The 15,966-nt window shown below is 46.0% G+C and overlaps 1 protein-coding gene across 17 annotated transcripts in view; it reads right to left on the reverse strand.

Moving 5' to 3' along the window:
* Positions 1-15,966, reverse strand: part of Yeats2 (YEATS domain containing 2) — an 83,267-nt gene that overhangs the window by 3,205 nt on the left and 64,096 nt on the right. For 4 of the 17 annotated variants that reach the window (XM_052158038.1, XM_052158039.1, XM_052158036.1 and 1 more), the window contains 9 exons: positions 14,220-14,400; positions 12,885-13,013; positions 11,905-12,003; positions 8,217-8,319; positions 6,969-7,042; positions 4,729-4,808; positions 2,904-3,105; positions 1,300-1,526; positions 474-548 (listed from right to left, as the gene is read on the reverse strand). In XM_052158038.1, the coding sequence (XP_052013998.1) occupies positions 474-548; positions 1,300-1,526; positions 2,904-3,105; positions 4,729-4,808; positions 6,969-7,042; positions 8,217-8,319; positions 11,905-12,003; positions 12,885-13,013; positions 14,220-14,400 (1,170 nt within the window). Of the gene's footprint in view, positions 1-473; positions 549-1,299; positions 1,527-2,903; positions 4,479-4,728; positions 4,809-6,968; positions 7,043-8,216; positions 8,320-11,904; positions 12,004-12,884; positions 13,014-14,219; positions 14,401-15,966 lie in introns of those variants that run through there. The other 13 variants (XR_007973467.1, XR_007973465.1, XR_007973462.1 and 10 more) reach the window with 13 other exon arrangements.

The raw sequence follows: 15,966 nt of genomic DNA on the forward strand, positions 1-15,966 counted from the left end.
GAGGTAAGGCCAGGCCAGGCACGGAGACTGTATCTTTCCTAACCTTTGCCCAGGGGCAGGAAAGTTGTGGCTGTTTCTCTGTGGTGAGAGGCAGGGAAAACCCAGGGCTCTGTTTTCTCACTGTTTATCATAAGAGTACATACTTCTCACAGTAGGATACTCCTTAGTAAACATAAGAAATAGCACTAAAAAGATGTTGACAGCTGTGGGAGCCAGGGGACTCCACGGTAGATCACCTGCCTGGCATGTATGAGACCCTGGGCTCTATCCTCAACACAGTCAACGCCTCAGATCTTAGAGAGAACACAACTTCATTTACTTTAAGTAGAAGGAAAGCAGAAGAGAAAGGAAACATAAAGCCTAAGGAAGACGAGGGATTTACGAGCCGTCCTCCCTGTTCTGCTCTATCCCTTACTGACAAGGTCCTAGGAGCAAACTGGCCAGCCCTGGTCACGGTGCTACCAGGGACCTACCTTTAAGATCATGTCCTCGACTACTGAGGCATATATGTTCCTGTGCAGTGCCACAGGCTGCAGGGTAATTCCAATCTGGAAGAGCAGAAGAAGGCCATTTGTCCCATCAATAACAGAAATAAGCCTTTTCCCAAACAAGTGAACTTCTCTGGTACACACAGGCCCCTGGCTAGAAGACGGGCTCTAACCACTCTGGACAACATGCAATCATGCTTTTACCCCCAAATATCTTATCATGAAACAATGGAATCGCCCAGGAATTCGTAATAGTGCAAGCAATATTTAGGAAGGCCTAAAATCAAGACTCCAGGGCCATTTTTACAAGAAGCAAAGAAAAGCCCTTGGGAACCTTCCCAGTGTGCACCCTGTGGGTGTGAGAGGGAGCGAACACTGCCTTCCCCTTGGATCTCGAGGAGCTAGCAATGTGAGATGCTAAAGAGCTGCTGGCTATCACCAGGTTTGATAGCTCTCTCCCAAGTAACAAGGTAACACAGGCCTTGGGATGGAGGGGGTCAGGGAGTCGACAGTATGAGATGGACGGGGATAGGTCATTCAAGTGTGACCTGGAAATATTACAACATGCTTCATGCAGGAGAAGTACTTCTCCTGAAGCAGATGAGAAAAAACCCAGGAATAAAGCCTCTGTGACTACTGTCCTCTGCTCTGCAGCCATGGTCAACACACAACCTTCTTACATGGGAGAATGGGAACACACCTGAGTTATGGGCAAAAGCCAGTCACATGTCAACTGGGCAGACTGGTGTCCTAGCTCATGGGTAGAATATCTGGTCTGTGATCTGACAGTACCACAGCCTTAGCCTCCCACCTTCTGTGTAATGTCACCAACAAATCCAGAGCCTGGGGTTGGCGGCAGGTAGAGTCTCATCTCTTCCTGCTTTTCTTCCTGTTCCTTTTTAATATCTGTCTTCAGTGGCTCTGACAGGCTGAGGATATCCACTTCTTCCTCGTGCTCAGGCTCCCTTTTCTGGAACTGCTGCAGATCCTCCAGCTTCCGGCAGAGGTCATCAGCAGTGGAGAAAGACGACAGGCACTCTAGAAAAGAGGAAGTAGTCTGAGGGGAGAGCAGACAAGGACGGCAGTCTGCAGGAAGCAAAGCCTATGGATCTCTTACGACGTAGAAGAGCAGACACGTGTCCTACTCCAAATGTATTCTGTCTGCCAGTAAGACCAAGAACACAGACATAATCGGCTCCAGTCCTGGAAACTAGGCCACTGCCCTGCTTTCTGAATCATTAAATTGATTTTCTTCATTTTATTTAAAAGATAGAAAACTTAAGAAATGCACAGTGAAGAATATAAAGTCATTCCTGTTGAGGCTGGGGCTGAAGCTCAGGTGGTGAGAGCACTTGTGAAACCAGGGAGGCCTGGGATTGATCACCAGCACTGCATCAACTAGGTGTGGCACTCAGGGAGGCAGAGGCAAAAGGATCAAATGGACACGCTCATCTGCAACTAGACAGTGAGCTCTGGGGAAGCCTGGGGTACCTGAGACTTCTCACTTCAAAAAAAAATAGCATTCTTGTTTCACTGTTGCTATGGTAACATACCCAGCCTTCAATGGGCTGTAGAGTGTCAGGACAACAGAGCCATGCCCATAGGCTCTTACAAAGAAGGACATGAACTCCAGGCCAGGTACAAGGCAGGCTCCTATGAGCAACACGATGGTGGGGGCTCAGCAGCTGCTGGCTGCTGCCTGCTCTTCTGACTAGAAGAAGTATAGCTTCTGTGCTATACACAGAGCACCAGTGAAGCTTGGAGGTGATCACATGGCCTGTGCTCCATGTACACAGATCTAGAAGACAGCAAACCCTCTCAGCACGGGTACTGTATGCCACAGGAAATAAGGGAGGGAAGAGGCCACTGAGCACTAGGCCCCCAGGAAGCTTTCTGTAGGTAACTTACCCAGAGGGGCGGGGCACTCTGCCGCCTGTGAACTCTGCTGAACCCTTACACTCTGCAGGCCCAGCCAGACGCTTTCATGACCCTAATCTCATTCTTGGCAGTTGTCTGTTTCTTTACTATATTTCCTAAAACACTGTTGATTATTCTCATGTGCCCCAGACTTGGGGGTACAGTAACATCCATAAGACACTGACCTATTTTGATGGTAGTAGGCCAGACCTGCCTACTAGGGGTTCCTAAGGTCACACAGGAAGGGAAAGAGTGGGTTGTGAGTTTTCAAGTAACTCATGGAGGAGACTCCCATGAGAACAATGCATGCCTACCAGACGGCAGAAAATCATCATTCCTGGCTAGGGTACAACACATGAAACACTTGGGTATACAAGCTTGTCCAGGGTGTCAGGTAAGAAGAAAGGGCCTTATCATCTAGACCAGCTCTCCCTCAGCCCTAACTGATGGGAAGAACACTGAAGCCAGGTATCCTGTAGGGGTCCATGAGAGGCCTACCTGGCTCACTGTCAATCTGGGTCAGCACATCCTCAATGGAGTCTCCATCGTGCCGCAGGCTCTCAGGGTCTGGTGGGGTGTAGCCGTGGCAGCGGCACCAGTGGGCAATGTGCTTGGTCTTCAGGGGTGTCAGCTGCTGGAATCGTGGGTTCTTCTCCAGGATGTCTTGTAACACTTTTCTTACTGTCATTGCTCTTTGCCACTTAAAAAGGATTTGATCCAAAATTAAGTCCTTGAACTTTAAAATCAACAGCTGTGTACTGAAATAAACCAAGCAACTAAAAACTCAGATTCTATCTCTCTCTAGCAAAAAAGGGATGAATATGAAAGAGCTTCTTCCGGGACCAGTGAGACGGCTCAGGGTGAGATGCCTGCCACCAAGCCAAATGATCTGATCTGCAGTCTCATGGTAGGAGAGAACTTACTCCTCGGGTCCTCCAGCTTGCACAGTACAGGGGCATGTATGTGAGAATGTGGCACGTGTGTGCACTTGCACACATACACAATAAGAATTTTACACATAATAAAAAGTTACTATTCATCTTAATGTTTACAAAATATAATAGAAACTTCTACGTTTGCATTTAAGGCTTTTCACCTGGTCATGAACCAACTTTTCATTTTCCTCAAACCAAATCCACCGACCCAGCGTCCACTGCTGTGCAGCTGCCCTGCACACGCGTCCTTCTCTCATGATTCAACTGCATTTGGCAATACTGTTGTAAGTACTCTGTAAAACTCTGAATTCAATATTATTTTGAAATTTACAAATTTAAAAATATTAATTTTATGTGTGTGTGTACCACCTGCATGTCTCTGTGTCTGAAGTGGCCAAAAGAGGGTATTAGGTCTCTTAGAAATGGAATTACAGACTGTTGTGAAATGCTATTCAGGTGCTGGGAACTGAACCTGAGTCCTCTGTGCTAGCAGGCATCTTGCTGCTGAGCCAACTCTTCAACCCCCAAATACAAGTTTTCAAAGAAAAATATAAGACGCTTTTACTGCTACAGGAGAGCAAAAACATATCCGGGATCCAAAAGAATGAAGCTTCTGACTGAGCAACAGTCTGCTCGGAAAGAACGACACCACGAGTGTGCCTCCTCCTCTCCGTACAGGAGAGCATGCAAACATTACTTCTGCTGTGCTGTCTGAGCTTCAGGGGGCTGCAGACCCAGACAGCACACACAGCCTCACCTCAGCGGGGCTGCAGACCCAGACAACACACACACAGCCTTACCTCAGCGGGGCTGCAGACCCAGACAGCACACACAGCCTTACCTCAGCAGGGCTGCAGACCCAGACAGCACACACAGCCTTACCTCAGCAGGGCTGCAGACCCAGACAGCACACACACAGCCTCACCTCAGTGGGGCTGCAGACCCAGACAGCACACACAGCCTTACCTCAGCGGGGCTGCAGACCCAGACAGCACACACACAGCCTTACCTCAGCGGGGCTGCAGACCCAGACAGCACACACACAGCCTTACCTCAGCGGGGCTGCAGACCCAGACAGCACACACACAGCCTCACCTCAGCGGGGCTGCAGACCCAGACAGCACACACACAGCCTTACCTCAGCGGGGCTGCAGACCCAGACAGCACACACAGCCTTACCTCAGCAGGGCTGCAGACCCAGATAGCACACACAGCCTTACCTCAGCGGGGCTGCAGACCCAGACAGCACACACAGCCTTACCTCAGCGGGGCTGCAGACCCAGACAGCACACACACAACCTCACCTCAGCGGGGCTGCAGACCCAGACAGCACACACACAACCTCACCTCAGCGGGGCTGCAGACCCAGACAGCACACACAGCCTTACCTCAGCGGCTCTCCTTTTCCCAATGTTCCAGCCATAATATTGCTCCAGGGACTTCGCAGAAAAGCAGCTGGCATCCTCACCTAGAACAGAGAACTGCAAACTCTGAGTAAAAGTTTGTTTATAACAAATGCTGGTTATTGTTAGTAGACTTCCAAGTTCCTGGATTTCCTTTTATACAATAATAGAAAATATTACTCTGCACGTGTGAAATATGTGTGCAAGTGAGGGTTCCTGCATGCCACGTGGACATAAGGAAACGACTCCTAAGGGCTAGCTCTCTTCTTCCACCTTACTGAGACTCAGATTCAATACCCATGTCTGCTAAGCTGTGGGTTCTAGGCTGGCTGACCACAAGTTTCTGGCCAGTTCTCTTGCAGCTGCCTCTACCTCTCCTCTCTCTCCTCTCCTCTCCTCCCCTCTCCTCTCCTCTCCTGGTAAAGTTGCACCAGCATTATAGATGTATGTGCTATTGCTACTGTAATCTGAATTCTTTCTAGTTATCAACTGACTAATTTTTATATTTGGGGTTTTTTGAGACAGGGTCCACTAGTGGTCAAGGCTGGCCTCACCTTTAAGATCTGCCTGCTCCCTGAGTGCTGGTGTTAAAGGGATACACCCACATACTTGGCTCTGCAATCTGGCGGTTTATGCAGGTCTCCTGTAGATCAAGAATGTTTACCCACTGAGCCATCTTACTGTCCCCCCTCTTCTTCCTGTGACATTTTTCTCACTGAACAACACATCTCCATGATGGATGAAGGTAACAAATGAAAGATTGCATCGGAGGTTGCATAGGGGCCTGGCCTCGCCACCAGATCACGAGCTAGCCCTGGGTAAGGCACTGTGGGCATCAGTGTCCTTCCCTGCAAGCAATAATACGGGGTCCTGAACTGCCTGGGTCTAGCTTTAACATTCTGAGGGGATTTTTTGATTTTTTTGTGGTTTTTCCAGATAGGGTTTCTCTGTGTAGCCCTGGCCATCACTCTGTAGTTCTGAGTGGCCTCGAACTCAGAAATCCACCTGCTTCTGCCTCAAAATTGCTGGGATTAAAGGTGTGTGCCACCACCACCTGGCAACATTCTGAGTTTTTATGTAAATGGACAGAGAGGGAGGAAGGGAGCATATAGCGTGTGCACATGCACACACGCACATGGTGTAGGTAGGGCAAGTGTGAGACACATCTTTTCTGCTAAGATGAGAAACTATCATTGAAAGTATATTTTTCACTACCTCAAAATGATTCCCAAAATGAGAAAAGGAGATATTTTATTTTAGGAGTCAAAGCTAGAGATCTACCCCAGGACCCTGCACACGCTAGATAAGTGTTCTTTCTACTCTTGAACTTCATCCCAAGCTCTCTTTTTTATATTTTTAAAAACTTGAGACAGGTTCTTTCTAAGTTCCCTAGGCAGGCCTTGAACTCAAGATAGTTCTCTATGATCCTCCCGAAGAGCTGGGATTACAAGCTTGTTACACCAAGGCTCAGCAATTTCTCTGCTGCTATAGGTGGAAAAAATCAGCATGGTGGTCAGTGTACCATTTCACACACACAAATGCGCACGGCAGCAGACTGTTGCACACCTCCCCTGTGATTCCCACGGTGATTTTGCCCATGAACAAACACCAGACTCCCTTTACTGTTGGAACAACTCACCATAAGGCATCAGCCACTTCATCCCACTAACCAGGGGCACAACAAAGCAGACTCTGTTGTTGGGGTCTTGAAAACTGCACATTTCTAAACAGTATGTCATTTTAAATCTTAGAGAAAGATTAATGGTCTTATAGGGCTGGATGTGTACCTGCCTTGTCACCCAGAGCTGTGTGAGTTAATTAACCTGGTGTCCCTGCTATGTCCTTGTCTGTGAGCTGGAGGAGACACTATCACACAATAGACGATGGCTAATGAAATGTCTATGTAAAGCACCCACAGCAGATAGTGGGGGTGGCACATTATGTCTTACTAGTGTGTATTTAACGTCTATAATTTACATATAAAAACATATATAAAAAACAAGTGATTAAAGCTAAGTGAGGAGCTGGGGGAAAGGAGCTGAGGGTCTGCTCAGCACAGCAGGGATCTTGGTTTTGTGCCAGCACTGCCCATACCATAGGCCTAACTGGATGCAACCGAGATACTGTGAAGCCAAGACCCCTGCAAACGACTGGCTAAAAGTCACAATCATGGTAACACAAGTGATTTATCGCTTAACACAATGCACATGAGGGTACTATCTTACCTTTTGCAGTAATTAATGGGATCTTCTTCACTACTGCCGTCAGGAGCTGCTGGATAGTCTCCAAATGGTCTACCCTGGGAAGGGTAAACAAAGATTAATTTTGCAGGCTTGTCATATGTTCTCTCTCTCTCTCTCTCTCTCTCTCTCTCACACACACACACACACACACACACACACACACACACACACAAACACACACCTCATTCTCACACCACACACACATACATGCATGCTCCCCACTCTCTCTCTCTGCTAATAAATTTCTGTCTATTGTGTCTCTATCCTTTCTCCTTTCTGGTTTTTTTTTTTTTTTTTTTTTTTTTTTTTTTAATAAGACAGGTCTCATGTAACCCCAGCTGGCCTCAAATTTGCAGATGATCTTGAATTCCTGACCTCCTGCCTTTACTTACTCAGGGCTGAGACTATAGGCCTGCACTACCATTCATGATTATAAATCTTTTATAAGGCATTTTATGCTTTAAAAAAAAAATCAAGAACAAACACTTTGGCTAATTATACAACTATCATAGACATTTTATCTACATTTGAAAATTAGTAGCAAGATCTATTTATAAGGTTACTGCTATTGTACAAATGACTGTCTTGGTATTATTGACTGAAGCCTCTGTGTGTCATAGTTAAGAGACACCATGTTTCTACTGTCTCTAGAAGGTGACAGAAATTCAAAGTGCATGATCAGAAGGTTTCTAATTTGAAAAAGAGAAAACTTTAGAGACAGCAAGGAGTGTGCGGCTCTCAGAGGGACCTGCGAAGCAGCCAGGGTGTGTTAACATCCAGAAACAAACACGTTAGTGTGCCATCCCCACTTAGCATCGGCTGCCCAGCAGGCTCAGTAAGTCTGCTGGCCGTCTCGGCTACCTTTATGGTCTATCACTGGCTAAACTCTTCAGGAGCCAGAAAGATGGTTCAGTGTTTAATTAAGAGCACTGGCTGTTCTTCCAAAAGACCAGAGTTCAATTCTCAGCACTGACATGGTAGTTCACAATCATCTGAAACTCTCGTCCCAGGAGATCTGCCATCTTCTTCTGGCCTCATTGGACATCAGTGCACAAGTGGTATACAGGCATACACGCAGACGAAATCCACATACACTCTTCAGCTCTGCAAGGACAATGCCCCTACCATGCTTCCCTCATTGTCTGCACATACTCAGTTGTCACAATGATTTTGAAAAACATCACAACGACACCAAAAGCAAAACCCCTTAGAAGACACTAGAATACTCACTTAATGACGTAGTTGCTTAGCTCAGAGCTCTCTTCAGTTTTCACTGCTACCGGGTTCTCCTGTGAGACACAGTTTGGCCCAGGAGTTTCTGGTTCAGTCTTCACTACAAAGGAAGATCAACAAAGAGAACTGTCTGAGGCCAGTGGTGGAGACCCTGAGCCTTCCCAACAGCTGACGTTAACTGAGGGCTCTGTTGCCTGAGGTGTGCGGACAAAGCAGGAGACTAAAATGCCTTCTGCTCTGAAAGGCTCAGCACATGAGATAACTATTTGCTCAGGTCTCAGAGGGAGTCAACTCTAGGTGGACTGCCCACCATACCACACTGCTCTGCCTCTCTGTCACTCTACCCAGGACGGATATTAGCACACAATAGCAACTGTTCGAGCTCTGAATGTGTCCATTCTGGTATCATCTTTCTACGATGAGCTTACCAAGCTGAAATATTATTCCAGTATTCTGAGACATAATGCAGAAAGCAAAGGCAGATCTGTTGCACTTGGCAATTTTCAAGTTAATTTTATTTGGCTTTCAATACCACAGGCCACAACCCAAAGCTGTTTGCACACCAACATGCTCCTTCACAGATGAAATTGTTCATGTATACAAAACTATTATTATTATTATATTATTCTTGGCATTGCCTCATTAGCCTAGGATAGTGTAGAATTTACTGTGCAGTCTAGCTGTCCTGGAATTCATGAAATCCTCCTGTTTCAGCATCCCAAGTACTAGGATGATAGATATGGGCCACCACAAGCAGCTGCAATGCATGCAAAATTAACTAAAAATACCATATAAAATTATCTTCAGGTATATGAAGCATAAATCCATTTCTTATGTACATTTGAGTTTCATTCACAAGGTATCACCTATGCACATTTGTGTGGGAATATTAAAAAATGTACAGCGCTTCTGTCCTTGACAGAAAAGAGCCAAGCCACATTCTGCTTGTAAACAGCAATATCTCAGAGGATACTCCCTAGAAAACACCGTGCCGACATAGTTATGTTTCTGCACAGCTTCTCTTGCCTCTACTCTCTGGCAGTCTTACTGATGTAAGCATGCGTGCTTGTCTGTGTGTGGTACACCGAGCCCCACAGCGCTAACCCAGGCTCTGGTTGCTTTACATCCCTCACTGCCTCTGTATTGGAAACTTGAATTCTTGGTGATCCTGCTTCATTGCTAGGGTTTTAATTTACATTTCCTTTCATAACTAATAATGCTGATTAAGTTAACAGGCTTTGAGCTATTTGGATATCCTCTTCTGAGAAGTGTTGATCACTGTTTTTCACACTGATTTTGAGTGGTCTGTATACATTCAAGACATGATTCTTTTATGTTATTTATATACATATGCATATTTGTGGAGGATATCTTAAAGTTGTAGCTTGACTTTTTTGCTTTTAATATTCTCTGATAAAGCAAGGTTCTCATAATTAAGTCCCTTTTTCCAACATCCTGTGTCTCATATTTTCTTCTAGAAAAAGTTTTTAGATCTTTCATATTGGAGTTTATATTCTAATTTAAACTTCTGATGTAAGGCAGGAGTGTCGCTACTCTCAGACATCGTATGTCCACTCTCCCCCACCCCCTGCTTGTCATCAGAAAGATCACCTCTCTCTACTGACTATATCACCGGCATTTTCTGTTTCATGAGTCTTTGTAATCTTTGACTACTTCAAAGGTTGAGGTTCCTTAGTATCTATCTGCTATCCCATCTTCCTGATTCCTGCTCAAGATTGTTCTGCTATCAAAAAAACTAGTTAATTAATAGCCTCATGACAATGTCTCACTAAAAAGCCAACTTCAGCCTCTCCTTTCAGAATGCTGAGATAGAAGGGTACACCACTATGTCTGACTTTGGCTTTTTTATTTTGTGTGTTTGCACTTTGAACTCTCACAGCTATGTGTGTATGTGTGCCAGGACGGAGGGCTCCCACGGAAGGTGACTCCCCGAGGCGAGGCTGGAGCTATCAGCAGCTGTGAGCTTGGGATACGGGTGCTGGGACCCAAGCTTGGGTCTTCGGTAGGAGCAGTAAGCACTCGTAACTGCTGAGCCATCTCTCTGGCTGCCATGTCTGACTCTGTCATTTTAACCTTGTTTGGCATGCCTACATATGTATGTGTGTGGACATACTTGCACCAGGGCAGGAGGGAGGTCAGAGAACAACTTGTGGGAACTGGTTCTCGCTCCACTGTAGGGGCCCTGGGGCCTTCACTCAGGTCCTCGGGAGCCTTGGTGGCAAGTGCTGTCACCTGCCAGAACCACTGCTTCTGTCCCATCTTTCCCTTCTACATTACCAGATATTGCCGAGTCTTCCCTCTCTCTTTGGTTTATTGAAAAAAGGTTTTACTGTATTTAATGGCTATGCACCTCACTGCACATTTTACTTGGCTTAACACCAAAATAAGAGGGCTGGTGAGGTGGCTCAGTGGGCAAAGGTGTGTGCTGCCAATCCTGACATCCTGAATTAGGCCCTGTAATTCACATGGTGGCGACAGAGAACCAACTCCTGCAAACTGTCCTTAAACTTCTATATGTGTGCGATGGTGTGTGCATGCCAATGTACACACATACAGTTAATGTAATAAAAATAAAAAGTAAAAGATGCTCTGTCCTGGTCCAAAATTAAATGTGCCAGTTGGGTGCAGAGTGGCATTAATGCTTTCACAGCAAATTTTGCTCAAGGAAAACAAATGCCCCCCTATTCATAAATACTGGAAGTGCTTTGAGTCATACGGTCTCCGCAGGAACAGTTTGAAAGATAATATGAAGGCAAATGGGAGAGGCTGTATGCCAATAAAGCTTTACTAGCAAACTCAGGTCCTGAACCCGTCACTATACTCTGCTTTAAATGAGCATTTAGCAAATTACAAATCTACCTCCGAAGATAATGGATCCCAGAATGCCTAAACAGCAGCCTAGCACAAATTTCAACTGCAGTGCTTCCTGTATGTGGGAGGTGTGCACATTCCCAACACAGTCTAGGGTATGACGGCTAACTGAAGGGCTGACATAAGAAATACTGACAGTGTTGTATCCACAAAGCAGCAGGTACTGGGGACTAATACACTAGAGGCTTTGACTATAAAGCCTGTCATTACTTGGTGTCCTAGAAGATCCCCTGTGCCCACCTTCTACTAATCTACTCTGACAATCAGGGACATCCTGCTAGCTCAGTCTGCTCCCACTAAAACTCTCTTGTCACAACTACGATGCCTGCATGCGTGCCCACGTGCTCAAGCTCTGAAAGAAGCCCTTCAGGTTGTATCTCTATTGTTCCCTTAAGCCAGCATAGCCCCTGACCTCCCCACAGCCGTAGGGCTCTCTCCTCTACAGTCTGCTTTATGCAAGCCCATACACATTTATACCCCTTGACCTCCCTACAGCTCAAGCGTTCTCTGCAAGTCCTGTCCCTGAGAGCCCTGGACATGAATCTGGGACTGCGGTATGTCAGCAGTCACTTTCCAGACTCCTTGTCTGGTACTTACCAACCAGGTTGCTATTTCTGCAGCTTGCTTGAACCAGGTTATAAACTGAAGGGCAAAAAGGATGTCTGATGCCTTATAATGTCTATTTCTCTTAGACTATGACACAGTACTTAGCATGTATTTGTCAAGTGGCTGACAGATGCTGAAATTCAAAGCATGGAACTTTGGAGCAAAGATATTGTGAGGTCCTACATACCTTTGGTGATGACTACTGGGGCGGAGCTGGGGGCAGCTGGGTTTGGAACACTTATGGGCAGGACGGTAGGTAACTTGCTGGTAGAAAATGACTGAACCACTAAGACACAGAAAGAAGAAAGCATAAGAGTGACAGAAATTTGTATTTATTTCCTTTCATCTTCAGCAATTTTACATATGCATATAACATGCTAGGCACACTCATTCTCCCCACTTTCTCTAATGCTGTCCATTCTCCTGTCTCCCAAAAGCTGCTCCCGGCTTTTGTTTGGAGACTGACTTTTAACCAGCACTGCACACATAGGCCTATGTACTCCCCGGGGGTTAGCCCACTAAAGATGGCATCCTCAACAGTGCCCCTGTGGAGGGGCTGGGACTGTACCGCCCTCTTCCATCCAAGACAGAGCTGACAGGCCCAGCTCTGTGCAAGCCCTGGGTAGGTGACCAGTGTGGCCACTGCATTCCTGAGTGCAATGGCCAAGCTATGTCCAGAAAACAAAGTTTTATGGCCCTACTCACACCCTATAGCATTTACATTCTTTCCTGTTTTCTGAGACAGACATTATTTTTATTACAAATTACCCGACTCCCCTGTGGGAGCCCATTTACATGTCTGTCACAATCTCAAGCTATGTGCCTCCTGGCAGCAGAATAACCAAGTCATGTCAGCACACTAAGAAAAAAACATGAAGTAAACCCAACTCTCACACATGCTCAAAGGGCTCTTTTTTGACATCTCTTTAGAAATGGGCATCCACGCTGCACTGCTCAGGGACACAGGTGCTCACCACCATGTATCCTAACGGCCTGAGGGATATCCCGGACCCACACTGCAGAGGAGAACTTAACTCACAAGTTGTCCTCTAATGTCATACGCTTGCGTGCCCCCACTCATACTCGTAACATGAAGCACGGAGGTTACAAGCTGTACACCTCCTAGGAGGCCCGAGACAGCGGGGTCAGTACAAGGGTGGGACACACCTTTATTCACAGGCATCAGGACAGTCTGCACGCCACCAGAGGTGTGGATGGTTAGTGGCTTGAGTTGACTGGGAATTGTCAGGACAGCCTGCTGGGGACTGGACTGACCGGAATGGATTTTTAACAATCCTGAAATGGAAAGACAATGTCAAAGTTCAAGCTCTTGTCCTCTCTGACACTCTTAAGTTTTTCCCACAAGGAAGTTCCTAGGACAATCACCCTTTAGTAAACAAAAAGTTGGACATAGGAGGCAATGGATAATGGAGATTTCACAATAAAACTTTGATATGATATAATAATTTTCAAGTGTCCTTGTCCTAAAACAAACAAAACAAAACAATGCAAAGCAACCAAGGCAGAACAGGGATCTCTGCAAACACGGTGTTACACGGGGAGGTAAAGCAGCAGCTGCTGCCCAGACATGTCCTTTGGAGCAAGACAACGACCTGGGGTTTGTAGTTCTCAAATTCCTATTTTTAATAAAAACATTGTATGATAAGCAGTTGAAAAGCAATAAAACGACAAAGGATCTGATTATACACTGACCAAGGTTCAGTGTCACCCAATGCCGTCAATGCTTGCACCCTCTCTGACTATTTACCTCAACAATGTCTTTGTTTTTTCATCACTTCAGTGTTTATATAAGAGAATGTACACTCTGCAAGCCTGGCTTCCTTAGCCTTATTGGGGACCATGCTATAGAAAAAGCTTCTTTTTCTTCTTCCTCTTTTTGTTTTTCTTGAGACAGGATATGGGAGGAAGAGAAAAAGGAAGCACCTCAAAAGGCTTGTCAATGATGGTGGTGTGGTACAAACCTTTAATGGTGGTGTGATACAAACCTTCCTCCTCCCAGCACTGAGGAGGAAGAGGCAGGAGTTTGGGTCAACCTGGTCCATATAATGAGTTCCATGACTCCACAGAGTAAGGGAACTTGCTGCTTGGTGCCGAGAACCAACTCCTTACCCGTAGTACTCACTCCCTCACCCCCACACTAAATGTGCTTTAAAAAGTAGCCATTTGGGGCTGGACAGATAGCTCAGTGGTTAAGAGCACTGACTGCTCTTCCAGAGGTCCTGAGTTCAAGTCCCAGCAACTACATGGTGGCTCACAACCATCTGTAATGGGATCTGATGCCCTCTTCTGGTGTGTCTGAAGTTACAGTGTACTCATATATATAAAATAAATAATTCTTTTTAAAAAAAGTAGCCATTTGGAAACTACTGCTGGCTTATTGTATTGTATTGCATTGTATTGTATACACTATACAAAATATGAACACCTTCCAAACATTCTTGTCTAATGAGAGAGACAGAGAAGGAGTGTCACGGTACTTACCTGACACCGTGGCTTTCCCAGAGATGGAGCTTGGTGCAGACACCAGGGATGCGGCAGACACGGCAACAGGAGCTGTGCCCTTGCAGGTCGCCATGGTGGCCGGGCTTACACACACTTGTGGCTGACCAGGAGTTTTGATTATAGAACCAACAGAGGATGACACAGTGGCTGATCCTTCAGACTGTTCAACCAGAGTGACAGAAGGAAAGTTAGGAAGATGGTGGCATTGTGACTTTCCCAGGGCAGTGAGCGGCTCACACACAGCACACCAGTAAACGGCTCTTGGTCACTACTACCCACGGAATGTCATGTTTACGTGCTCCATGCCACACAGGTGAAGGGGTCAGTCCCCTCTTCCTGCCATGTGGGCACTGAGAATTGTGCTCAGGTGCCAGGCTTGGTGGCAGACACCCGTGAAGCTAAACCATCGCCTACACCATGCCATACAATTTCAAAACATAGTTTCTTTAAAAGTATTTTTAAAGATTTACTTTTCTTTATATATATGTGCATGTGTACCTGTGTCATATTTGTGCAAGTGCCTGAGAGTCAAGAGAGGGGAGGGCAGCAGATCTCGTTGAGCTAGGCTTATAGGTGGCTGTGAGAAGCCTTCCCCAGGTGCTGGGAACTGAACTCAGGTCATTTAGAAGAGCACCAAGTATTCTTAAGTGCTGAGCCATTTTTCAGGCCCTAAAAGGATGGTTTCTTGCGGCGAAGGATGTAGCTCAGTTGGTGGGACACTACTGTGCACGAAGCCCTCGTTCTGATTGCCAATATGGCATAAATTGTATTTGGCACATATTTACAACCTCACATTCACATACAAATAGGATGGTTTCTCTAATTTAGTAGTTCCTGTATTTTTATATTTCATAGGTCAGAAAAATTAGCTTTGCAGTTAGTTATTAAATGGAAAAAGGTTTATATGTTTTAATGAAAAATGTATTATTAGTGTTCAAGGGTGCAGGCGTGCAGGCACATGGAGAACAGAGACAAGCTGTTTCTTTCCTTTACCTGGGAGTCCGACTCAGGCCTCATGCCTTGCTCACCAGCAGCCTTTGCCTGCTGAGCCATTGTGCCAGGATTACATCATTTTATGAAAGGCTACTCACTCCCAGAAACACAGGGCATGTTTTCCGGTTGTGTGAGTAGAATAACATGAGCTTTACTCAACTGTGAGAGAAGGTGACAGTACCACAGACAGCTCGCCAAGAACAACTGCGCACTGCAGGGCCCTTCAAGAGCCGCAGCAGACAAAGTAAAGTAAAGTCTGCCTTGGTATCCGAGAACATGTAGAAAGCAAACGGCATTGATGACTCCGGCCACCAGGGCTCCGAGGTTCAGCAGCACAACCATCAGGCACAGTTATGTGGCTGCCATAGGCTTGACAAAGAGACGTTTAAAGGGGAAACAAAACTTTCCCACAAATGATGTTGGCTCAGTTAGGTATTTACACATAAACAATGAAGCCTGGTTCTGAAACCTGACCATAAACTATAGTCAACTCAAGACAGAGCAAATTGTGATTTGCTGTGCGTTGCTGATCCAGAGACCTGTGGATGAGTAACAGCTCCTTAGATATCATATCAAATGAGCAATGAAAACAAAACAGGGCCAGGCATGGCGGTGCGCGCCTTCTGCCCCATTACTCAGGAGGCAGAGGCAGGTGGATCTCTGTGAATTCAAGGCCAACCTGGTCTACAAAGTGATTTCCAGGATAGCCAGGGATACAGAGAAAACCTATCTC

Source organism: Apodemus sylvaticus, chromosome 15 (genome assembly GCF_947179515.1).
Source record: "Apodemus sylvaticus chromosome 15, mApoSyl1.1, whole genome shotgun sequence".
Lineage (NCBI taxonomy): Eukaryota > Metazoa > Chordata > Mammalia > Rodentia > Muridae > Apodemus > Apodemus sylvaticus.